Raw genomic sequence first — 26713 nt, forward strand, 5'->3', positions numbered from 1 at the left:
GCTTACACAACCTGTGTTGGTTGTGTACAAGGCAAGTGCCCTTTCCACTGTAACATTGCTCTGGCCCCCTCCACCTTTTACATTCTACTCACAACCTTTAGATTCTCTTGTAGCTTCTTTTCTGAGGTCCATTCTTCTTTTGAGAATATCATAGTTGCTGTTCTGCAATTTTTGCCTTTCTTTCTGTGTAAAAGTTAATGTCTGTTTGCCGATTTTTGAAAAAATATAGTCTATTAGAACTTTTATTAGTATTAGTTTAAATCTATAGATCATGAATAAAATATTTCTTTTTTTTTTTTTTTTTTTTTTTTGTTTTTGGGCCACACCCTGTGACGCTCAGGGGTTACTCCTGGCTATGCACTCAGAAGTTGCTCCTGGCTTCTTGGGGGACCATATGGGACGCCGGGGGATCGAACCGCGGTCCGTCCTAGGCTAGCGCAGGCAAGGCAGGCACCTTACCTCCAGCGCCACCGCCCGGCCCTGAATAAAATATTTCTAAAAGTTTCTTCTGAACTTAGTTTCAGCTGTTGGACTTATTAACTCTTCTGTTGCTATTTTTTTTTTTTTTGGCTTTTTGGGCCACACCCATTTGATGCTCAGGGATTATTCCTGGCTAAGCGCTCAAAAATTGCCCCTGGTTTGGGGGGACCATATGGGACATCTTGGGATCGAACCGCAGTCCTTCCTTGGCTAGCGCTTGCAAGGTAGACACCTTACCTCTAGCTCCACCTCGCCAGCCCCTCTGTTGCTATTTTAAAGTATTTTTGTTTTTGTTTTGTTTTGGGGCCACTCTCAGCAATACTCAGGGCTTACTAATTATTCTTCACTCAGTAATCACTACTAGCAATGCTCTGGGTACCACATGGGATACTGGGATCGAACCTAGCTCAGCCACATGCAGAGCAATTGCCCTACCCACTGTACTATCACTCTGGCCCCTAGAGTTTATTTATTCCTCTTTTTGTGGAGGATTTTATAAGTTTTACCAAAGTTGTACATTATTTGTTTATAGAATTAAATGAATTATGTAAAACTTACTCTTTTCCATTTCCTATTTGTCTCTGCCTAGCTGGAAAATTTCTTCAACTTGACCTTTAAATTTTTCCTTGAACCTTCCACTTCTATTTCTAATTTGTAAGGGATCTTTTTTACTTTATCTTTTAAGTTTTTATTTTATTTAGGGGAGGCCACTTCAGTGATACTCAAGGGACCATATAGTGCTGAGGATTGAACCTTATGAAACATGTACTCCAGCCCTTTGATCATCTCCCCATTCTTGCTTTATTCTTTCTTTTTTCCTTTTTCCAGTTTCTGCTTTTTTGGTGGGCCACATCTGTCAGCACTCAGGTTCCTCCTAACTGTGCTCAGAAATCCCTCCTGGTATGCCGGGGATCAAACCTAGGTCTCTGTGTGCAAAGCATACATCCCACCGCTATGCTAACTCCAGCCTCAAGCCTCTACTTTTTTTATAATCTTTTTTTTTTTTAATGTGTGATTCAGCTAAAGAGGTTCAATATTTATTTATTGAAGAAATTGGGTGATGTTCCTTAAAAAAGCAAATTTGTCATTTGAGTATAATTTCTTGTTCAGGCATGCAGAAATTCTGTCAGCATGAGCTTTCTTTTTTTTTTATTATTTTATTTAAACACCTTGATTACATACATGATTGTGTTTGGGTTTCAGTCATGTAAAGAACACCATCCATCACCAGTGCAACATTCCCATCACCAATGTGCCAAGTCTCTCTCCTTCCCACCCGACCCCCACCTATACTCTAAACAGGCTCTCCATTTCCCTCATACATTCTCATTATTAGGACAGTTCAAAATGTAGTTATTTCTCTAACTAAACTCATCACTCTTTGTGGTGAGCTTCCTGAGGTGAGCTGGAACTTCCAGCTCTTTTCTCTTTTGTGTCTGAAAATTATTATTGCAAGAATGTCTTTCATTTTTCTTAAAACCCATAGATGAGTGAGACCATTCTGCGTTTTTCTCTCTCAGACTTATTTCACTCAGCATAATAGATTCCGTGTACATCCATGTATAGGAAAATTTCATGACTTCATCTCTCCTGACAGCTGCATAATATTCCATTGTGTATATGTACCACAGTTTCTTTAGCCATTCGTCTGTTGAAGGGCATCTTGGTTATTTTCATAGTATTGCTATGGTAAATAGTGCTGCAATGAATATAGGTGTAAGGAAGGGGTTTTTGTATTGTATTTTTGTGTTCCTAGGGTATATTCCTAGGAGTGGTATAGCTGATCGTATGGGAGCTCGATTTCCAGTTTTTGGAGGAATCTCCATATCGCTTTCCATAAAGGTTGAACTAGACGGCATTCCTACCAGCAGTGGATAAGAGTTCCTTTCTCTCCACATCCCCGCCAACACTGTTTATTCACATTTTTTGTGATGTGTGCCATTCTCTGTGGTGTGAGGTGGTATCTCATCGTTGTTTTGATTTGCATCTCCCTGATGATTATTGATGTGGAGCATTTTTTAATCTTTATTTAAACACCATGATTACAAATTTGATTGTAGATTTCAGTCATGTAAAGAACACCCCCCTTCACCAGTGCAACAGTCCCACCACCGATGTCCCAAATCTCCCTCCTCCCACCCCACCCACACCTGTACTCAAGACAGGCTTTCCACTTCCCTCATTCATTCACATTGTTAGGATAGTTCTCAATGTAGTTATTTCTCTAACTAACTCATCCCTTTTTGTGTTGAGCTTCATGTTGTGAGCTGCATCTTCCAGTCCTCATCTCTTTTGTCTCTGAACATTATTGCAAGAATATCTTTCATTTTTATTAAAACTTTTCTTTTACTTTTACTTTTTTGTTTGTTTGTTTGTTTTTGGTTTTTGGTTTTTGGGTCACACCCAGTTATGCTCAGGGGTTAGTCCTGGCTATGTGCTCAGAAATACCTCCTGGCTTGAGCTGGCTTGAGGACTGTATGGGACACTGGAGGATCGTGGTTCGTCCTAGACTAGCGCAGGCAAGGCAGACACCTTACCACTTGCACCACCATTTTAGCCCCAAGCCTCTACTTTTCTTTTTTTTTTTTTTTTTTTTTTTTTGGTTTTTGGGTCATACCCGGCTGCGCTCAGGGGTTACTCCTGGCTGTCTGCTCAGAAATAGCTCCTGGCAGGCACGGGGGACCATATGGGACACCGGGATTTGAACCAACCACCTTTGGTCCTGGATCGGCTGCTTGCAAGGCAAACACCTCTGTGCTATCTCTCCGGGCCCAGCCTCTACTTTTCTAATAAGACATTTTAAAGTTTTCATTCTTCTCTGTCCAAATTGCCATGTATAAATTTTTTTATATTTCTATTTTACTACATATTTTTTTCTATTTTTCTCGCCTCTATTAATGTTAAAGCTTCTCAAATGCTTGATGATCTTTAGTTGTCTGCTCTGTTTTTCAGATGCAGCATCCGAATTTTTGTTGTTGTTTTTGGGTCACACCCAGTAGCGCTCAGGGGTTCCTCCTGGCTCTACGCTCAGAGATCACTCCTGGCAGGCTCAGAAGACCATATGGAATGCCAAGATTCGAACCATCGTCCTTCTGCATGCAAGTCAAATACCTTACCTCCATGCTATCTCTCCAGTCTCTTTTTTTTTTCCCAGAATCTTAATGACAATTGTTTTTTTTGTTTTGTTTTGTTTTGTTTTTAATTTTTGGGCCACACTCAGCAATGCTCAAGGGTTACTCCTGGCCCTGTTCTTAATCATTACTCCTGGTGGTACTTAGAGGACCATGTGGGTTGGGGAGGTTGAACTCCGGTTGGTGATGTCAAGTCAAACACCCTACCCAAAGCCAGCCCCTTTATGGCAGTTTTTTGTTTTTTTTGTTTTGTTTTGTTTTGTTTTGTTTTTGGTTTTTGGGCCACACCTGGTGGTGCTCAGGGGTTACTCCTGGCTGTCTGCTCAGAAATAGCTCCTGGCAGGCACAGGGGACCATATGAGACTCCAGGATTCGAACCAACCACCTTAGGTCCTGGATCGGCTGCTTGCAAGGCAAACGCCGCTGTGCTATTTCTCTGGGCCCTATGGCAGTTTTTTTTGTTTTGTTTGTTTTGTTTTTTGTTTTTTATGATCACAAGTAGTGTTTTCTAACTGTAGGCTTCCCTGTAGGAACTTTCGTTGATTTTTCATGATACTATTGACTATAGGGCCTTTTCCTTAGGCTGATCATATTCCCAAGACTATAAAACTGAGAGGGAAATTTTCTGTGCGCTAAGTATAGAAGTTTAGGGAGACTTTAATTTCATACTTTTTGTTATGATTTCTCTGGTTCTCAATTGTTCCTCAGTTTAAAAACAAACAAATAAACCCAAAGGAAAAAAAGAAGCTGGAAAATGTTTAGTCTTCTGCCTGGAGGAGCAGAAGCCCAGTATCAGAAAGGAGTCTCATGACTTGTGAAAGTTCTGTGTAGCTGTTTTTGTTTTCAGCTTTGCTTTCACCTCCACTTCCAAAAGTTCCTATATTGCATTTTTTTGAGTGTTTGTAGATTTTTGTTGGAAATCAGTTTTAATTTCACTGCTGGCTTTCATTTTAGTTTTTTCAGGTGCTAAATCATTAGTCATGTGTCATGCATTCCAGCTTCCAAAACTTTTGTTGCCTTGGTTTCATCTTCTGTTCTCTTTGTTCTTACAGATTTTTACCTTTATTTATTTAGAATTTTTAGTCATTTTTTGGGGGGGTTGTTTTGGGCCACACCTGATTTTCTTTTGGCTCTGCACTCAGGAATTACTCCTGGTGGGCTCAGGGGAGGAGACCATATGGGGTGCTGGGAATTGAATCTGCAAAACATTAAGGCAAAAGCCCTATGCTGTACCATTACTCTGTCCCTTGCCTTTTTTTTTTTTTAAACTCCTGGCAGGCTATAGGGACCACATGGGATGCTAGGGATCTGACCTAGGTCAGCCTCGAGCAAGATAATTGCTCTACCTGATGTGCTATTGCTCCCTGCCCTTTGGCCTCTGCTTTTTACCTTAAAAAAATACTTTTACTAGAGTTTCAATAGACCATGAATGTTTATCTTCTTTACCTTTTTTGAAGTTTGTTCAGTTATTTTATTTATTTTGGTTTTGGAGCCATATGATGGGGATCATGTGGGGTGTTACGGATCAGCAGTGTACAAGGCAAGAGCTCTGTTCACTGTATAGTTGCTCCAGCCCTTTATTTTGATCATGCCCAGCTGTGCTCAGAAGCTATTCCTGGCTCTTTGCTCAGGAGTGACCCCTGGTGATACACTGAGGGCCGTGTGTGGTGCTGAGGATTTGAACTGGGATTGGTGGAACTCGTCAGGCACTGTAATCCCTGTACTATTTCTCCAATTCCTCAATTGAAACATTTTTTTTTATTTTTGGGGGGGTGGTACTCCTAAACAGTGCTCAGGGAGCCTGGGGATCACTATGACTTTTGACCAAAAGAGGTGGATAGTTCAGTGTTACAGCACAGAAATGTGGAGCTGCTCAGGCTCTGAGGTGCTGGGATCCACTGGTTGGTTTGGTGCTTGGGGACCTCAAGGATCATTCATATTCAGTGTTTGCAGGAGGAATGGGGGGAAGGGTTTCCAGTACTACACCTTGTAGTGCTGGTGGGATCAATGACATGTGGTGCTAGAGACCAAACCATGCACATCCATGGACTCTAATCTCTGTACTATTTCCCCACCCCAAATTATTGTTATTCTTGATAGGAGCCACACTTAGTGGTGCTGGGCAGTGCAGTGATTCCAGGGATTAAACTCCTGTTTTTCGTACATGCTAGAAATTGTGCTCTACCACTGGGATATCTCAAGAAAATAATTTGAAATTTTTTTTTTTGTTTTTGTTTTTGTTTTTTTGTTTTTTGGGTCACACCCGGTAGTGCTCAGGGGTTATTCCTGGCTCCAGGCTCAGAAATTGCTCCTGGCAGGCACGGGGGACCATATGGGACGCCGGGATTCGAACCGATGACCTCCTGCATGAAAGGCAAACGCCTTACCTCCATGCTATCTCTCCGGCCCCCGATTTGAAATTTTTTAAGTGAGGTGATATTTATATAACATACAATTAGCTAGTTCAAATATACACTTCAGTATTGGCACTTAGCAAATGGTATTTATTCATAGCTTTGTGCAGTTACCCTGTTTATTTATATTTGGGCCATACCCAGTGGTACTCAAGGGTTACTACTCCTGGCTCTTTGCTCAGGGATCACTTCTGGTGGGCTCTTGGGACCATGTAGGATGCTGAAGATCCAATGTGGGTCAGCTGCGTGTAAGGCAGGCACTCTACACACTGTACTCTTGGGTATAGGTGTGTGTGTGTGTGTGTGTGTGTGTGTGTGTGTGTGTGTGTGTGTGTGTGTGTGTGTTAAAGTGAGATTTCTGGGTCCTCTGGCAATTCCATGACTTACTTTGTTTTTGTTTTGTGTTCATTCTGCAATGCTCAGGGACTATTAGTTTGGTTGTTGCTTGGTACGCCTGGTGTGTTTAAAGGATCCATGCAGTTCCAGGGAGCTTATCAAGGCCTCCTGCATATAGAGCATGCTTCCCAGCTCATTTTGAGGTAATGCCAAATGGCTGCATAATACCATTTTACCTCTACCCACTAATGTGTGAGTGTTCCTGTTTCTCCACATTGTCACCCACACTTGGTTGTTTTGTTTTGTTTTGTTTTTGTACCACACCTGCCTGTGCTCAGGGATTACTCCTGGCTTTGAATTTAGGATACACTTCTGGCATGGCTCTGGGGACCATATGTAGGTGCTGATAATTGAACCCAAATCAGCCAGGTGTACCTTACCCCCTGCACTATCTCTCTGGCCCCCTTAACATACATGTTATTTTTATTGCTAGTTAGCTTTGCAGTGGCCCATACCTAGCAGTACTCAAGGTGACTATTGGCTCCTCAGGAATCATTCTAGTGGGCTCAGGGACCATATAGGAGAGTTGCTGGGGATAGAGTCTAGCCGTATGCAAGGCAAGTATGCTGTATAGCTGTGCTAACTCCAGCAGAGGTGGTCTTTAGAGTACTTTGTGTTAGCAGGAATCAGACTGGCTCTTCCATGCAAAGCTTTGGTTCTTTGAGCCATCTCTCTGGCCATTATAGACTGGTTTAAAAATTTAAGAATTTGGGGCCGGAGAGATAGCATGGAGGTAAGGCGCTTACCTTTCATGCAGAAGGTCATCGGTTCGAATCCCGGCATCCCATATGGTCCCCCGTGCCTGCTAGGAGCAATTTCTGAGCACAGAGCCAGGAAAAACCCCTGAGCATTGCCGGGTGTGACCCAAAAAAAACGACCAAAAAAAAAAAAAAAAAAAAAAAAAATTTAAGAATTTTATTATTTTATTTGTTTATTTTGTCACAACTGGTAGTGCTCAGGGCTTTCCCTGACTTTGAATTCAGGGATCACTCCTGGCAAACTCGAGACCATAAGTTCCTGATAAAGTTCAAACTTAAGTGACCACATGCAAGGCATGCACCACCAGCTCTATTACTTCAGCCTCCTTAATTTTAGTTCTTAAACTGAGATCATTAATCCAATTTATATATGATAAGAAGTGGTGGTTTAGCTTCATTATTTTACACGTGACTATCTACATGTTTTAGCATCATTTGTTGAAATTAACTGTTGAATCATTTTAGCATCCTTTTTAGAAATCAATTAACCATAGTTATTTAGAAATAAAATTTTCATTTTTTCTTCATCTGTATATATTTTTATTTGGGGCCATGCTCAGGGCTTACTGCTGGCTCTGCACTCAGGGATTACTTCTTTGGAGGGACCATGTGGTACCAGGGATGAGTCTTGGGTTGGCTGTGAACAAGGCAAGCGCCCAATCCACTTTACTAACTTTTTGGTCCCTATGTGTCTGTCTTTAGTCCAACATCACACTATGTTCATTATTGTCACTTTATTGTAAGTTTTGAATTATGAAGTACTCTTTCTTTCCTTTTTGTTTTGTTTTGTTTCTGGCCACACCTTTTTTGTTTTGTTTTGTTTGTTTTGGGGCCACACCCCTCGATGCTCTGGGGTTACTCCTGGCTGTTTGCTCAGAAATAGCTCCTGGCAGGCACGGGGGACCATATGGGACACTGGGATTCGAACCAACCACCTTTGGTCCTGGATCGGCTGCTTGCAAGGCAAACGCCTCTGTGCTATGTCTCCGGGCCCATGTTTCTGGCCACACCTATGGTATTCAGGGCTCACTCCTGGCTCTAGTGCTTAGAGATTACTCGTGGCAGGGCGTGGAGAACTGTTTGGGATACTTGGGATAGAACTTGGGTCAACCACAAGCAAGATACCTACTTACTGTACTAGTTTTCTGGTCTCAGGTATCTTCTTTCTCTACCACATTACAGAACGTTTAATCATAGTATATTCATTATGATAGTATTGCAATAGTATTCCACCAATTATAACACATTCTAATGAAAATTCACTTAGGTCATACTTGTGTTTTCTTTTTTTGTTTGTTTGTTTTGTTTTGTTTTTGGGTCACACCTGGCAGCGCTCAGGGGTTACTCCTGGCTCTCTGCTCAGAAATCGCCCCTGGCAGGCACAGGGGACCATATGGGATGCTGGGATTCAAACCACCCACCTTTTGCATGAAAGGCAAATGCCTTACCTCCATGCTATCTCTCCGGCCCTATACTTGTGTTTTCTTAGCTTCTTTGAAAAAATTCTTTCATGAAGTTATTTTATGCTGACTCAGTATATAGAGGCTAATATTTTAGTTATTTTAAACTTAGCATTGACTGTCACATATAAACTGAGCAGGATAGTAACATCTGGTTACACATTAGAAGCCAAGTAAAGGGGCTGGTGAGGTGGTGCTAGAGGTAAGGTGCCTGCCTTGCAAGCGCTAGCCAAGGAAGGACTGCGGTTTGATCCCCCGTGTTCCATATGGTCCACCCAAGCCAGGGGCAATTTCTGAGTGCTTAGCCAGGAGTAACCCCTGAGCATCAAACGGTGTGGCCTAAAAAAAAAAAGAAGCGAAGTAAAAAATAACCTGAAACTTTTTTTTTCAGCCACACCAGGTAGAATAAGGGCTTATCCCTGACTTTGCACTTCGGGATCACTCCTAGTGGGACTTGGGGGCCATATAGGGTATCAGTAATCAAACCTGGTTGGCACTGTGCAAGGCAAGTGCCTTACCTGTTTTACTATCTCTCCAGCTCCTCCCCCACATTTGTTTTGTCTTGTAACTTTTTATTGATGTTATCAATCTTTTTACCTTTATTTTTATAAGCCTACCATTCTTGAACAAATTTTTGTTGTACAATCAGATGCAGTTACCATTAGTAATTGATGTTTTACTTGATAATGTAATGATTGTAGCCCTTGTAGCCTTGTTGTTTACAATTTACAAATTGGTTCCACCCAAAACAAAGATCATCCCTATGTATCTGTTTGTTTACAACTTGGCTTTACCCCAAAACAGAATGTTTTACATGTCTCAAGCAAACCTTTGATCTGGGAATGATGACACCCTGTCTCTGTACTTAATAAAAATTGCAATTTTTTTTTCTACTTTTTTTTTTTTTTTTGGTTTTTTGGGCCACACCCTGTGACGCTCAGGGGTTACTCCTGGCTATGTGCTCAGAAGTTGCTCCTGGCTTCTTGGGGGACCATATGGGACACCGGGGGATCGAACCGCGGTCCGTCCTAGGCTAGCGCAGGCAAGGCAGGCACCTTACCTCCAGCGCCACCGCCCGGCCCCAAAAATTGCAATTTTGTCAGGCAGCTCTCTCAGCTTGAGAGATAGATTGGTGCTCGGTCACATGCATGTCACTCTCAGTTTTGTTTGGATTATTTCCTGTGACGACCCTTACTCCAGATCCCCTTTCTCCATGGGATTACAGTGTGTAGATTTGTTTACACAGCCCCATTTTGATTTTTTTTTGAAGAAAAAATTCCATTGAGGGGACAACAGGTATGATCTTTGCCTTGCATGCTTCTGACCCAAGTTAGATCTCTGGCATCCCAGGCTGACCCAGTTCGATCTCTAGCATCCCGTAGGATTCCCTGAGCCTGTCAGGTGTAATTTTGGAGTGCAAAGCAAGGAGTCCTCTTTGAGCATTGCTGGGTGTCGCCCAAAAAGAGGGGGGTGGGTAGAGACTTTCCTAATTTTTCTTTTGTTTTCCTTATGGCTTGGACTATTGTGATAAGTGATTAATGTGCTAATTCTGGGTGTCTGGGTGTATAAAGTATTCTTAGAACAGAATAATGTTGCATGATAAGCATAAAGCATTACTGTTTAATTCGATAACAAAAATGGCCTACGCTCTACTGTGTTTTAAAACCATGACATTCAATTCAAAGTTTACTTTTTTTTTTTCCTGATTTGATGTGATAGGTATGCACTGGTAAGTTTAAAAAATGGCTGCAACACATCAGTATGCTTTCCACTTGATGCTTACTAGTTAGAACTGGGTCACTGCAGTTTGTTAATATACCAAGTAGCAGTTGGAGGGCATATTTCATAGGCACTCAGTTATGTGAAAGTAACCATGAGCTGTATGTAGATGAAAGAACTGTACAAATGAATTTTATATTCCAGCAAAACTTCATATGTATGGCTCTGGTGGTTCATGAGCACCACATAAGCCTAGAGCATCTATCACCAGGTATGAACTCCACAAACAATGACCCATTTCACCAAGTTTCATTTGTAGACATCAGTTTGAATTTTACATCCTTGTCCTATAAAACGTTGTTTAAGTTAGGGAGATAACTTAAGGAACTGGAGTAACAGGCCTAGCACAACCACATCAGATCTCCCCCTGTATCATCAAGTTGGTCTTGGTGGTTGCCAGCACTGTCACTAGCCCAAACACTGAACTGTCAGCCACATACAATTGTGTCAGATATCACTTCACAGTAGCTTTTGGGCTCTCAAGCAGTGCCAGGGAGACTCTTCTTCCCCTGAAAAAGAACCTTTTTGTTTCTTTTTGGGCCATACCTGGCTGTGCTCAGGGGTTAGTACTGGCTTTGCGCTTAGAAATCCACTCCTGGCAGGCTTGGGGGACCATATGGAATGTTGGAGATCAAACCCGGGTCAGCTGCATGTAAAGGCAACCCTAACCCTACCCACTGTACTATCTATCACTCAGGCCTCAAAACAGCCACTTTTTTTTGTAATTAAGATCGATCCCTCCCTTCTTCATTCCTTCCCTCCCTGGATTGAATTCAGTTCTCATGATCTTGGTTTGATTTTGTGTTCAACTATTTTTTTTATTTTTTTATTTTTTTGGTTTTTGGGCCACACCCGGTGACGCTCAGGGGTTACTCCTAGCTATGCGCTCAGAAGTCGCTCCTGGCTTGGGGGACCATATGGGACGCCGGGGGATCGAACCGCGGTCCGTCTCCTAGGCTAGCGCAGGTAAGGCAGGCACCTTACCTCGAGCGCCACCGCCCGGCCCCGTGTTCAACTATTTTAAACCGATTCTTTTTTTTTTTTTTTTTTTTTTTTTTTTTTGGTTTTTGGGCCACACCTGGTGTTGATCAGGGGTTATTCCTGGCTATCTGCTCAGAAATAGCTCCTGGCAGGCACGGGGGACCATATGGGACTCCGGGATTCGTGCTATCTCTCTGACCCCTTAAACCTATTCTTAATTTATAGACTAGTGAAACATGGTAGGCACATTTTATCCATGGACCAGTGGTTTGCCAATGGTTATTTTACAGAGTGAAAAGCATTCATAGACAACCTTTGTTGCCCACATTACTTCTTACTTGCCTGGGACCTTCTGCTAGCTAAAGAAACACAGAGTAGTAGATAAATTTCGAGATTGGTCAGATTACTAAAGCAAAAGAGATGAGCTCCTAGAGTAGGAAATGTGGAGATTTGTTAACAATGAAATTATATATATCCATTACATAAACTTTCTAGAGCTTGGATTTTAGTGATACCTGGGAACAAGATGAAGTAGCACTCCCTAAAAAATTTGTTTTCAGTTTCTGCCACGCTACCCCATTCAAACCATAGTCCAGCGCATCTATTTGGCCTTCAGTTACCTTTTTTTTTTTTTTTTTTTTTTTTTGGTTTGGCTTGGTTTGGTTTTGGGCCACACACAGAAATGCTCAGGGATTACTACTGGCTCTGCACTTAGAAATCTCTCCTAGCAGGCTCGGGGAACCATACGGGATGCTGGGAATTGAATTCGGGTCTGTCCTGGGTAGGCTTCATGCAAGGCAAATGCCCTACTGCTGTCCTATCACTCTTGCCCCACAGTTACCTTTTGAAATAAGTGACATTATCAGCTAAAAGAAAGTTCTTGGCTATTATCCTAAATCAGTGCTTATAAACATTAACAAGAAAATGCTGTATATTTTCTCAAAATTTGTCTCTAAGGATGTTGCTGTCATAATAGGGTTAATACAAAATTTTGAGGTGAAGATCTCCCAAGTAATATCTCCAAGTGGTAATCAAGAGGCCTGGTTCAGTGCTAGAACCTGAAGATACTACTACTCTGACCCTTTGCAGGGTCTATAGCCAGGTACAATAGGGATCATTCAGTGCTCGAGAGTCTGGTCGTAATTGGAGGAACTTACGGTGCTGGGGATAGAACTGGGGTCAGCCATGTGCAGAATATGTGTCCTAACTACTGTAATATCTAACCTAGTACATATTTATTTGTTTATGTTTTGGACCACCTGTTGGTGCTCGGGCTACTGTTGCCTCTACACTCAGGATTACTTCTTGTGAAATTTGGGGTACAATATAAGATGCTGGAAATCAAACCTGGGCCAGCTATGTACAAGACAATTGCCCTAACCTCTATACTGTCTCTCGCCATCAAAAGAATATTATTATGATCCCTTTAGGTTTTACTTCTTTCAGTTCTCGCCTTTTTTTTTTTTTTTTTTTTGGTTTTTGGGCCACACCCAGTAACGCTCAGGGGTTACTCCTGGCTATGTGCTCAGAAGTCGCTCCTGGCTTGGGGGGACCATATGGGACGCCGGGGGATCGAACCGCGGTCCGTTCGAGGCTAGCGTAGGCAAGGCAGGCACCTTACCTTTAGCGCCACCGCCCGGCCCCTCAGTTCTCGCCTTTCAGTTGTTAGTTTATTGTCATAGTCTTGGCATTTCAAATAAGCCAAAATTCTTTTTTTTTTTTTTTTTTTTGGTTTTTGGGCCACACCCGGCATTGCTCAGGGGTTACTCCTGGCTGTCTGCTCAGAAATAGTTCCTGGCAGGCACGGGGGACCATATGGGACACCGGGATTTGAACCAACCACCTTTGGTCCTGGATCGGCTGCTTGTGAGGCAAACGCCCCTGTGCTATCTCTCCGGGCCCAAGCCAAAATTCTTATCTGACTTAATGTTTACTTATACCAGTACTTCCCAGATTTATTTGGTTTACTGCTACTCATTTAAGAAAAAACTTACTTAACTAGGTTAAAGAGATAACGAGCCTTGCATGTGGTTTTATCTCCTGTACCACATATGATTGCTCTAGTAATACCAGGAATCACTCCTGAGCACAGAGCCAAGAATAGCTCCTGAACACCGTGGTCTGACCTAATCCCTTCTCCCCGACTTATTTTCTTTTAAATACTTCAAAATAAGCAACCCTTATCTATCATATCAATTCAGCATGAACTTTTTCAAATGTTCTTGTAGTCTTGAAGGCTTCATTTGCTAGAACATTTTGGCAAGTTGGGTGCCTTGGTAACGTATTGCTTCTAACCATCAGATAAGCCATAGTTTCAATATTCAGCACTATATTATCTACATTTTGCAGGGTGAATGATCATACCAGTGGTGTTTGGGTGCTTCTGGAGGTGTGTTCCGGGGATCATGTGGTGCTGGGGATTGAACTCTGTATGCATCTTATTGATCATTTTTTTCTTAGGTTTAGTCATAATGCTCTTAAAAAGAATAAAATTTAGGGGCTGGAGAATAGCACAGCGGTAGGGCATTTGCCTTGCAAGCGGCCAAGGACCAACGTTGGTTTGAATCCCGGCATTCCATTTGGTCCCCTGTGCCTGCCAGGAGCAATTTTAGAGCACAGAGCCTGAGTGCCACTGCCAGGTGTGGCCAAAATAAATAAATAAATAAATAAGTAAATAAATAAAAATAAAAATAAAAAAGAACAAAATGTATAGGAATGGAGAGATAGTACAGTGTGTAGGTCACTTGTGTTCAGCTGACCCAGGTTTAATCCCTGGCATCTCTTCCTGTATGGTCTTCCAAGCCCGCCAGGAGTGATTGCTGAGTGCAGAGCCAAGATTAACTAAGCACTGCCAGATGTGCCCCCTGGAAAAAATAAAATATTTTGAGTGCATTTATCATAATAGGGGTATAACATTAGCTAGTGATAGAATTACACCTTATTATACCTTATATATTACTCCTTATATAATTGGAAAAGTGGCCCTTCCCACTTTATTACCTTTCAAGCCCCCAAAACAAAATTTTCTTCTTTGGGGGGGAGTTGGTTTTGATTGTTGGGCCACACCCAGCAGCACTCGGACATTTCTCTTGGCTCTGAGCTCAGAAATATTCCTCTCGGGGCACCATATGGGATGAGAGGGATGGAACCTCTGTTGGTGCATTCAAGGCCAACGCCCTACCTGCTGTACTATTGCTCTAGCCTCTCTTCTTTTTTCTTTTTCTTAGAAAATTTTGGACCATAGCTGAGAGTTCTTAGGATTTACTTTTGGCTCTATGCTCAAGTATCACTCCTGGCAGTCCTCAGGGAAACATGTAGAGCTAGTAATCAACCCAGGTTAGCTACATGCAAGGCAAGCTCCTTACCTGTTGTACTGTCTCATATACACTCATTCCCTCTTTTAAATACTTACTTTACCTGCACTGTTGTTTACTGCTTATCACACAGTTCATAAGCAATCTAAATTAGATTCCATACATGTGGCCTATTATAGTATCAAGTTGTAAACATATTCCCATACATGCTTTACTTCCTAGCAATGCATGCACTCAAACTGCCAACTTTGCTTGTTAATACCTGAACTTGACCACTGAAACTGTGTATTTTCTGTTTATTTGAAAAACAATCACTATGATTTCATCTCTGACATAGAACAAATGAATGATTTTTTAAACATTTTCTTTTTTTTTTTCCTTTTTCTTTTGTCCAAACACAGTGGTGCTCAGGGGTTACTCCTAGCTTTGTGTTAGGAATCACTCCTGGTGGGCCTGGGGTTCTGTGTAGGATAATGGGGATTGAACCCAGGTCAGCCATGTGCAAGGCAAGTGCTCTACTTGCTCTACTGTTGCTCAGTCCCATTTTCTTCATGCTTCCAGTACCCCTGATTTTTGTTTGTTTGGGGGGCCACACCTAGTGGCTCTTAGGGGTTACTCCTGTCTCTGTTCAAAAATTACTCTTGGGAGGCTAAGGGAATAAAGTAGGCTCTGGAATGCCATTGATCGAACCCAGGTTGGCCACATGCCAGGCAAACTCCTTACTTGTTCTATCACTCCAGCCCCTCTGCCCCTTGATTTTATTCACTGCTCACAAGTTGCATTTCATTCTACTTTTGTGTGGCCCTCTTCCCATCAGCCTAACATCATATCCCCCACACAGGATGGTGTAACCTATTTTGAGAAGTCTGATACCACTCCCAAGTATCCGAGCCATTACCTTTTCTATTAAAGCTTTTGCTACCCTTTTCTTTGCATTTACTAGTTAGAAATGCTGTTCATGAGTAAAATGTTAGTTTCATCCTTGACTTTTCTTATTTCCAGCCTATTACAGGCTTTTAGCTCTAGTTTATTAAAATAATCTGATTTCCTAACTGCCTCTTCTGCTTTTTTGTTTGTTTTTGGTGTTTTTTTTTTGTTTGTTTGTTTTTGGAGTGTCACCCCAGTGACACTGGCTATGCACTCAGAAATTGCTCCTGGCTTGGGGGACCATATGGGACACCGGGCTTCAAACCACCTTTCATCTTGGCTTGGCTATGTGCAAGGCAAACTCTACCGCTGTGCTATCGCTCTGGCACCTCTCCTGCTTTTTTATTTGTGTGTGTGGTTTTTGGGTCACACCCGGTAGTCCTCAGGGGTTATTCCTGGCTCCATGCTCAGAAATTGCTCCTGGTAGGCACGGGGGACCATATGGGACGCCGGGATTTGAACCGATGGCCTTCTGCATGAAAGGCAAACGCCTTACCTCCATGCTATCTCTCCGGCCCCCTTCTCCTGCTTTTTATAAGACATCATAACTAGGTCCTTCCTATGTCTCATTATTTTAATGATGGATTATTATAATGTTCTATAAATATGTATTAAAGTATATATATGAAATCATGATACTTCTTTGTTTAGAACTCACCAATGGTTTTCCAATTCAGTTTAAAACTGGGGCCGGCGTGGTGGCGCAAGAGGTAAGGTGCCTGCCTTGCCAGCGCTAGCCTAAGACGGACCGCAGTTCGATCTCCTGGCATCCCATATGGTCCCCCAAGCCAGGAGCGACTTCTGAGCACATAGCCAGGAGTAACCCCTGAGCATTACCGGGTGTGGCCCAAAAACCAAACCAAACAAAAAAAAAAAATCCTATTAATCGGTGAAGCTTCTTTGTAACTTATTTACCCCTCCTCTACCATTCTTCCTGCCCACCTATGTATGTTCTCACTTGCCTTCTTTTTTCATATGCTCTAAGACTGCTCTGTATTCAAGACTTTGACTCAATCTTCTCCTAGATTTATATCTATATCAGTTCCTTTTATGAGTGTGTATATTTAATCTTCTCATATATTACAGAAAAAAAAAACCTTTCCTGGCCTCCTATTTAATTTCCTCTCCTCTCACTGTGTTGTTCTTACCCTATTTTAGTTTTCTTTTGAACAGATACCATTACCTGTTACTAGAAGCCTTGGGAATGAGAACTTTTGTTTAGTATTCTTGTGTTTTCACTGTCTAGAATTTGCTTGCTAAATGAGGCCGGAGCAATAGCACAGCTGTAGGGCATTTGCCTTGTATGCAGCTGACCAGGGACAGACCTGGGTTCTATCCCTGGCATCCCATATGGTTCCTTGAGCCTGCCAGGAGTAACCCCTGTTAACCACCAGGTGTGGCCCAAATAAATAAATAAATAAATAAATAAATAAATAAAGTGTGCCTATAAAAAGACTTTGCCTGCTACCTATCTGATACTCAAAACAAGTTAAGGCATGCTCAGAGAAGACTTAGAGATGATCACCAGTAAAAAAAAAAAAAAAGTGTTTATTATCAGGGCCTGAAGATAGTACATAGTTAAAGTGCATTGTAGGTGATCTGAATTCAATCCTGTGTTGTCCCCCCCCATTGCCAGGTGCAGACCTGGAGTATACCTAGGTGTGGTCATGGAGGAGGTTGCAGGCAACGCTGGGGTGGTGTGACCCTGGCACTGTGGGGCCCAAGCAGGATGACAACCTAGGACCCTTTGCATTGAACCACTAACCTGGTTTGCCGAGAATTACCTGTGACTTTTTGACTACCCCTTGGCAGCCTTCCCAAACACCAACCCTCTTCCAAATAAAAGTGTTTATCATAACTGATTATCAGGGAAATACAAATCAAAATGACAATAAGGTGTCACTTACATGAGTGTGAATTAGGCCGGAATGATAGTACAAAGGGTAGGGTTGATTGCCTTGTATGAGGCTGACCTGGGTTTAATTCCTGGCATCTTTGTTTGGTTGTTGTTGGGTTTTGGGGTTTGTTTTTTTGTTTGTTTGTTTTTGTTTTTGGCTTTTGGGTCACACTTGGCAGTACTCAGGGGTTACTCCTGGCTCTTTGCTCAGAAATTGCTCCTGGCAGGCTCAGGGGACCATATTGTATGCTGGAATTTGAACCACCATCCTTCTGCATGCAAGACAAATGCCCTACCTCCATGCTATCTCTCCGGCCCCAATTTCTGTCATCGTATATGGTCCCCAGAGCCAGCCAGAACTGATTCCCCAGTGCAGAGCCAGGAGTAAGCCCCGAACACAGCCAGGTGTGATCCAAAACCCAAAAAACAATAACAATGAGAATGACCTGCCTATCTGAAAAACTTCAGAAGCAATCAGTGCTGATAGGAATGTGATGGAAAAGAAACTTTCGTTCACTATTGTTGGGACTGTCCACTGGTTCACCTGTTCTAAAATTAGAAGTTTATGACTCAGCAGTTCCACTACTGAGCAGTTACCCTACAAATAAAAAATCATTAATTAAAAATACATGTGCACACCCATGTTCATTGTAGTGCTGTTTATGATGGCCAACACAAGTGACCAACAATAGTGGTGGATAATGAAATTGTGGTATTTAGGGGGCCGGAGTGATACTATTTTACAATGGGTAGGCTGCTTACCCTTGCATGTGGCCAACCTGGGTTTCATCCCCGGCATTTGATATGGTCCCCTGAGCATACCACCAGAAAAAAAAAAAAGAAATTGTGTTAGTTATACATAGTTGGCTACTACTTAGCTATTAGAAAAGACGAAATTTGATTTTACTGCAACTTGAATAGAACTAGAGTATGTTGTGTTAAGTGAAATAAGTGAGGGGAAAGGACAATTGTCAGATGGTTTCACTTAAATGATACATATAAAAATGCAAAGTAAGGAAATGAACAGTATCCACTAAAATTAAACCCCTGGGCTCTGACAACAAAACACACTACCAAACAGGAGTGGGGAAAGGGTGGCAAGATGGACCAAACTAGAAAGACCTATAGACAAAAGTAGAAGGTTTAAGTTTTAAATGTTACCTTCTAATTTAGCATTAAATACATATATGTGAATGAAGAGTGAATAGCACGAAGTTAACATCCTCAAAATGCAATATAACAATATAAAAAGAAATTGATTTAATGGGGAGGGTTGTTTGTTGGTGCTATACCCCATAGGAAGTATTCCTGGCTTTGTGCTCGGGTTACACTTGGTATTCAAGGATCGTATGTCAAGCTGGGGATCGAACTTGGATCAGCTGTACAAGGCAAGTGCTGTACTCCCTGTATTATCTTTCCAGCCTCTGTTTTAGTTTTGTTTGTTTGTTTGTTTGTTGATGTAAAATGTTGAGGGCTGGCAAGAGTACAGCAGGTAAGGCTCATGGCTGACCTAGTTTTGATCCCCGACAGCCCTTATGTTCTCCTGAATAAGCCAAGTGATCCCTGAATCTCCCAGGTGGAGGCTAAAAATTTTTTTAAAGGCAAAAATGTCATAAATCCATATTAAATTAAAAACTGGGAAGGGGCAGAGCAATAGCACAGCAATAGGGCATTTGCCTTGCACACAACCAACCCCAGATGGACCCCGGTTTGATTCCTGGCATCTCATATGGTCCCCCAAGCCTGCCAGAAGCAATTTCTGAGTGCAGAGCCCTGGTCGATGATGGGTGTGACCCAAACCCCCCCCCCAAAAAAAAGGGAACGAAAAAGTAATTGACATGTGTTGAGTTCCTATTAAATACAAGTCATTGTGTTAGGTTGCTAGTCTTAAAATAGTCCTCTATATTTTATTTGATGCTATATTCATCCTTGCATGTTTTGAAGAGAATATTGTCTCAGAAAATTTAGTTTCAAGTATCTTTTTTTTTTTTTTTTTTTTTTTTTGGTTTTTGGGCCACACCCAGCGGTGCTCAGGGGTTTCTCCTGGCTGTCTGCTCAGAAATAGAATAGCTCCTGGCAGGCTCGGGGGACCAATGGGACACCGGGATTCGAACCAACCACCTTTGGTCCTGGATCGGCTGCTTGCAAGGCAAACGCCGCTGTGCTATCTCTCCGGGCCCAGTTTCAAGTATCTTAAAAACTTTTTTGGGGGGTACCACATCCAGCTGCATAACACCCTACATGCTATACTTTTGTTTTTGCCCCCATAAATTTAAAAACTTGCCTGATTTGGAGGACTGAAAGATGGGTACAACACGTAGGGCATTTGTTTTCAATTCCCCAGCTTTCATAATGTTCCCTGACCACCTCTGGTTGTGCCACCCCCCCCCCCATTTTTTAAATTTATTTTTATTTTTTTTTAATTTGTTTTATTCCCCTCCCCCCATTTTTTAAGCTTACCTAATTTTGTAGAATTATGAACTGGTGAAACTAGTGTTTAAACTAACAGGTTTTTATTGTTGCATATAAAAACTTGATTTCTTTTTGTGTCCTCCCCAAAGATGCGGGGGCCACTGTGGCTACATGTGGTGCATTCAGGAGTGCTGGGGCTGAAACCTGGGCTCGGTATGCATGCCAAGCATGCATTCCAACCATTGAGCTATCTTCCAGACACAGTGCATGTAAAATCTCGTGAATTTGGTCATTACAGAACATCTTAAAGTTTTCTAACCATCAATAGTTAAATTTCAGAACACTAGCTAAAAGCAGCTGATGTCTGAAGATGTATGCTATATTGAAATAATGTAATCTCCTTAAGTACTTTTGAGAAGAGGCTAAAGGTTTGTGTTTCTTTCTCTACTATCATGAACAGTTTTTATTTTTCAGTAGTTTCTTTTTATTGTTACTATTTTAGGCTATTATTGTGGTACACTGTTTGATATTTGAGGGCTCTGAAGGCCACACCTGGATCTGGTTAGGTAACAGATCAAACCTAGGGACTTACAAAGGGAAAAGTTGTGCTTTACCACTTTATTCAGATCCCTGCTCATGTTGGTCATTTCTTTGGGAAAAGTGAAGGTCTTTAACCAACCCTTTTTGTTTTTGTTTTTGTTTTTGTTTTGGGGGGCCACACCCATTTGACGCTCAGGGGTTACTGAGCCAGGTTACTCCTGGCTATGTGCTCAGAAGTCGCTCCTGGCTTGGGGGACCATATGGGACGCCGGGGGATCGAACCGTGGTCCGTCCTAGGCTAGCGCAGGCAAGGCAGGCACCTTACCTCTAGCGCCACCACCCGGCCCCTAACCAACCCTTTTTACTAGTACTTATTTTGCCTCTGTGATCTAATTTTTCCTGAAGAAAAGTTGTAAGATGTTTATTATAGAGCATGAAAACATGCTCTATAATTAATTTAGCAGAACTTGTTAAATATTAAATACTTCAGCAAGAGGCATATTTAAATTTCCATTCTTGGTCTGGAGATACAGCTGAAATACCTGGAGTTCTGGCTTTGCATTCTAAAGTCTTAGGTTTGATCTCTGGAACATCAGAAATAATTCCTTAACATATCAGGTATGGCCCAAAAAATGAAAAACAAAAAGTTCTTATTCTCATGAGAATTTTTTTTTTTGTTTTGTTTTTGTTTTTGGGCCACATCCAGTGATCCTCAGGGGTTACTCCTGGCTATGGGCTCAGAAATGGCTTGGGGCAGGGGCTGGAGAGATAGCACAGTGGTAGGGCGTTTGCCTTGCAAGTGGCTGACTCAGAAGACCAATGGTGGTTCAAATCCTGGCATCCCATATGGTCCCCTGTGCCTGCCAGGAGCGATTTCTGAGCACAGAGCCAGGAGTAACCCCTGAGCGCTGCCAGGTGTGACCCAAAAACCAAAACCAAACCAAAACAAACAAAACAAAATGGCTTGGGGGACTATGGAACCCGGGGGAGGGGGGTGTCAAACCAAGGTCCATCCTAGGCTAGCGCTGGCAAGGCAGACACCTTACCGCTTGCGCCACTACTCCGGCCCCTCATGAGAACTATTTTTTTTTTGGTTTTGGGGCCACACCCAGCGGTGCTCAGGCGTTACTTCTGGCTGTTTGCTCAGAAATAGCTCCTGGCAGGCACGGGGGACCATATGGGACACCGGAATTTGAACCAACCACCTTTGGTCCTGGATTGGCTGCTTGCAAGGCAAACGCTGCTGTGCTATCTCTCCGGGCCCATGAGAACTATTTTTTTTTTTTTTTTTTTTTGTGGTTTTTGGGTCACACCCGGCAGTGCTCAGGGGTTATTCCTGGCTCCAGGCTCAGAAATTGCTCCTGGCAGGCACGGGAGGACCATATATGGGACGCCGGGATTCGAACCGATGACCTCCTGCATGAGAGGCAAACGCCTTACCTCCATGCTATCTCTCCGGCCCCCCATGAGAACTATTTTTAAAAACGTTTTGTCTAAGTTAGAATTTCTGATGAATTATTTTTCAGTTGCGGTAAAGGACTCAGTGGGATCAATATGAATTTTGTGATTTATTCTGCTATTAGAAAATCTTGATATCATGATTATGGAGGGAAAAGTTGTTTCACTTAATCACAAAATTTTTCTCAAACTTTAGAATTTTAAAAAGTAAAGTGAGGCTTTAGAAAGGTTGAATGGTATGTATGATGTCAGGGTTTTCTAGTTAATGGCAGAGGAACACTAGTCTAGATAGAGCTGCTGAGTTTGAATCTGTAATCCATTACATGGATAAATTACTAGTAACCTTTCAAAAATGTTTCCTTTATTCTACTTTAATAATGTACCCCCAGATGAATTTATATGACTATAATTCTAAATAATTCTGAGTGTCTTTCATAGTTGTTGATATGGTTGAAGTATAGAAGCATTCACTGTTTTTTAAAATATTTTAACTTTAGAAATATAAAAGAAAAGTATAATGTAATTGTGCATATAAATATGTAGTTATTTTGTATATCTGCAGAAACAAATATATTTTAAAAACTAGCTTTCGGGCCAGAGAGATAACATTGAGGTAAGGCGTTTGCCTTTCATGCAGAAGGTCATTGGTTCAAATCCTGGCATCCCATATGGTCTCCCAAGCCTTCCAGGAGCGATTTCTGAGCATAGAGCCAGGAATAAGCCCTGAGCACTGCTGGGTTGACTAAAAAAACAAACAAACAAACAAAAAAAGACACTATTTTCTATGTTACAACTTGCTACATTTTGGGTAACCCCCAGCACTGCTGGGTGTGACCCAAAAACCAAAAAAAAGTAAACAAAACTAGCTTTCTAGTGAAGCTAATGATGAATATTTTATTTTATTTTCTCCCAACATTATAATTTCTTTTTTCATTAATAATTTATACATCTAAATTTTCTTATTTTGTTTTTGTTTTTGTTTTTTTGCTTTCTCCTTCATAGATCTTGAACCTGCTGATCGTACATCCATTTACATCTTAAATGTAGATACACCTCCATCTACTTTACACTCACCACTTTGCTTGCCACATCATGGATTATCGTCTCACTCTTCTGTTTTGTCACCATCGTTTCAGCTTCAAGGTCACAAAAACTATGAAGGAACATGTGAGATTCCTGAATCTAAATACAGTCCATTAGGTGGTTCAAAACCCTTTGAGTGTCCAAGCATTCAAATCACATCCATCTCTCCTAACTGTCATCAAGAAATAGATGCTCATGAAGATGATCTACACACAAATGATCCAGAAAGGGAATATTTGGAAAGGCCATCTAGAGATCACCTTTATCTTCCTCTTGAGCCATCCTACCGGGAATCTTCCCTTAGTCCTAGTCCTGCCAGCAGCATCTCTTCTAGGAGTTGGTTCTCTGATGCATCTTCTTGTGAATCTCTTTCACATATTTATGATGATGTGGATTCAGAGTTGAATGAAGCTGCTGCCCGATTTACTCTTGGATCCCCTCTGACTTCTCCTGGGGGCTCCCCCAGGGGCTGTCCTGGAGAAGAGTCCTGGCATCAACAGTATGGATTTGGACACTCCTTGTCACCCAGGCAGTCTCCATGCCACTCTCCTAGATCTAGTGTCACTGATGAGAATTGGCTGAGTCCCAGGCCAGCTTCAGGACCATCATCAAGGCCCACTTCCCCCTGTGGGAAACGGCGACACTCTAGTGCTGAGGTTTGTTATGCTGGGTCCCTTTCACCCCATCAGTCACCTGTTCCTTCTCCTGGTCACTCCCCTAGGGGAAGTGTAACAGAAGATACCTGGCTCAATGCTTCTGTTCAGAGTGGATCGGTCGTTGGCCCTACACTTATTTCATTTCAATACTATGTAGACACTGATATCCCTCTGAAGACAAGGAAGACGTCTGAAGATCAAGTTACAATACTACCAGGAAAAATAGAGCTCTGTTCAGATGACCAAGGGAGTTTATCACCATCCCGGGAAACTTCAGTAGATGAAGGCCTTGGATCTCAGTATCCTTTAAAGAAAGATTCATCTGGTGACCAATTTCTCTCAGTTCCTTCACCCTTTACATGGAGCAAACCAAAGCCTGGTCACACCCCTATATTTCGGTGAGTTGATAGAAATAGCTTTTGACCTGGCCGTTTTTGATACTGTGGATTTTTGTTAGTAACCTTATCAATATAGAATGGTTTTACCATTCCTCCTCTTTCTTCTTATATTCGTCTGACTAAATAAATTTACATCGAGACAATAAATAAATTTATATTGAGTCTTAAAACTTTCTTTAGACTAAAGTTATTTATATAGATTATAGATTATAAGTTATTTTTAAAGCCTCTTAAAGGGAACTTTTCTCCTTTTATGTGTTTTTGCCACACCAGCTAGTGCTCAAGGGCTATTCCTGGCTTCTGCATGTGGAGCATGAGCTCTAGCCAGTTTAGCTTTCTAGCCTCTAAAGGGAATTTTCTTATCTTAAAAAGTACTATTTAAAAAATCATAGTCTAAATTAAATTACTAGTAAATTTGCTAGAGAATAACAGACTTATATGTTATGTGTTTAATGCACAAATGAAAATTTTTTTATACTGATGCGGGTTTTTCATATTTTTGTCTTTTTAAGTTTATGATTTTATATTTTAGAGGTTTTTGTTTTCTTTTGTTGGTTTTGGGGCCACACTCAACAGTGCTCAGAAGTTACTGCTGGCTCTGCCCTCATGAATTACTCCTGGTGGTGCAGGAATCATATGAGATGAAGGGGATCAAAGCCTGTTCAGCTGTATGCAAGGCAAGCACCGTACCCACTATTATTATCTCTCTAGCCCCATAGAGGAATTTTTGGGTGGGGCACATCCATTGATGCTCAGGGGTTACTCCTGGCTATGCACTCAGAAATCACTTCTGTTTGGGGCTGGAGAGATAGCATGGAAGTAGGGAATTGCATTTCGTGCAGAAGGACGGTGGTTTGAATCCCAGCATCCCAGATGGTCCCCAGAGCCTGCCAGGAGCGATTTCTGAGTGTAAAGTCAGGAGTAACCCCTGAGCAATGCTGCGTGTGACCCCAAAAAAAAAAAATCGCTCCTGGCTTGGGGGACTATATGGGACACCGGGGGATCAAACCCCGGTTCATCCTAGGATAGTGCATGCAAGGCAGATGCCTTACCTCTTGCGCCACCATTCCAGCCCCTAGAGGAATTTTTAAATTGTGTATTTAAAATTATTTTTATGACTTTTGAGTTTTAGTTATATTTGAAAACCTTAACCTACTCTAGGATAATTTAAAATTAACAAAACTGGGCCCGGAGAGATAGCACAGCAGCACAGCAGCGTTTGCCTTGCAAGCAGCCGATCCAGGACCAAAGGTGGTTGGTTCGAATCCCGGTGTCCCATATGGTCCCCCGTGCCTGCCAGGAGCTATTTCTGAATAGACAGCCAGGAGTAACCCCTGAGCACTGCTGGGTGTGACCCAAAAACAAAACATACATACATAAATAAATAAATAGATAAATAAATAAAATTAACAAAACTGGGGTCGGCGCGGTGACGCTAGAGGTAAGGTGTCTGCCTTGCCAGCGCTAGCCTAGGATAGACCACAGTTCCGACCCCCGGCGTCCCATATGGTCCCCCAAGCTAGGAGCGACTTCTGAGCGCATAGCCAGGAGTAACCCCTGAGCGTCACCGGGTGTGGCCCAAAAACAAAAACAAAATAAATAAATAAATAAATAAATAAAATTAACAAAACTGTAATCTTTGTAATAAAGCACATGTACATATGTATTTTAAATGAAGCTTGCTTAGAAAGATATGAAGGGAAAGAAAGAGATGAAGTATATGTTCAAGAATGTACATGGGGCTAGAGTGATATCACAGCAGGTAGGGTATTTGACCCAGATTTGATCCCCAGCATCCCATAGGGTCCCCCAACCCTGCCAGGAGTAACCCCTGAGCACCACCAGCGTGATGCAAAAACAAAACAAAACAAAAAAAGAAAGTACACAGGCTTCTCCAGAATGGAAAAACCAAAAAAGACATAAAGATAAGCAAGTAGGATACATGTTTAAGGGAGAGCATGATATTGAAAAGCTAAAACATGTATTTTACATGTGTACTATATATGTAACTTTTGTTATTGTGTAGGATACCTACATATTTGAATCACAAATTCTGCTAAGTTCTGGAACAAAGAAAAATATAATGAACCATAGAGATAGTACAACAGGTAAGATCTTCAGAGCAGAGCGGTAACACGTGGCTGACCAGGGTTCTATCCCTGGTATTCTATATGGTCTCCCAAGCCCCACCAGGAATGATTCCTGAGTGCAGAGCTATGAGTAACCCCTGAGCATTACAAGATCTTCACTTGCTTTGCATGTGACCCACCTAAGTTTGATTCCTGGTTCAGTATCTTAAGCACTGCCAGAAATGATCTCTGAGCTCAGAACCAGGCAGGAGTAAGACCTGAGTACTGGGAGCCAGAGTGATAGCACAGTGGTAGGGGTGTTTGCCTTGCATGCAACCATCATAGGACAGACCCCGGTTCGATTCTCAGCATCCTATATGGACCCCCTGAGCCTGCCAGGAGCGATTTCTGAGCTCAGAACCAGGAGTAACCCCTGAGCACTGTTGGGTATGGCTAAGGAAAAAAAAAAAAAAAAACACAGAAGCATTGTAATAAATAACTCTTACAACTGACTTGTCAGTTATCAAAATACCACTTATAGAACTGTCCAGTATATAACT

At 42.0% G+C, this 26713-nt stretch overlaps 1 protein-coding gene across 2 annotated transcripts in view; it reads left to right on the forward strand.

The window, feature by feature from the left end:
* NFATC3 (nuclear factor of activated T cells 3) overlaps positions 1 to 26713 on the forward strand; it is a 126977-nt gene that overhangs the window by 25980 nt on the left and 74284 nt on the right. For both annotated transcript variants that reach the window (XM_049786337.1, XM_049786338.1), the window contains exon 2: positions 22950 to 24084. In XM_049786337.1, the coding sequence (XP_049642294.1) occupies positions 22950 to 24084 (1135 nt within the window). The remainder of the gene's footprint in view (positions 1 to 22949; positions 24085 to 26713) is intronic.

Source organism: Suncus etruscus, chromosome 14 (assembly GCF_024139225.1).
Source record: "Suncus etruscus isolate mSunEtr1 chromosome 14, mSunEtr1.pri.cur, whole genome shotgun sequence".
Lineage (NCBI taxonomy): Eukaryota > Metazoa > Chordata > Mammalia > Eulipotyphla > Soricidae > Suncus > Suncus etruscus.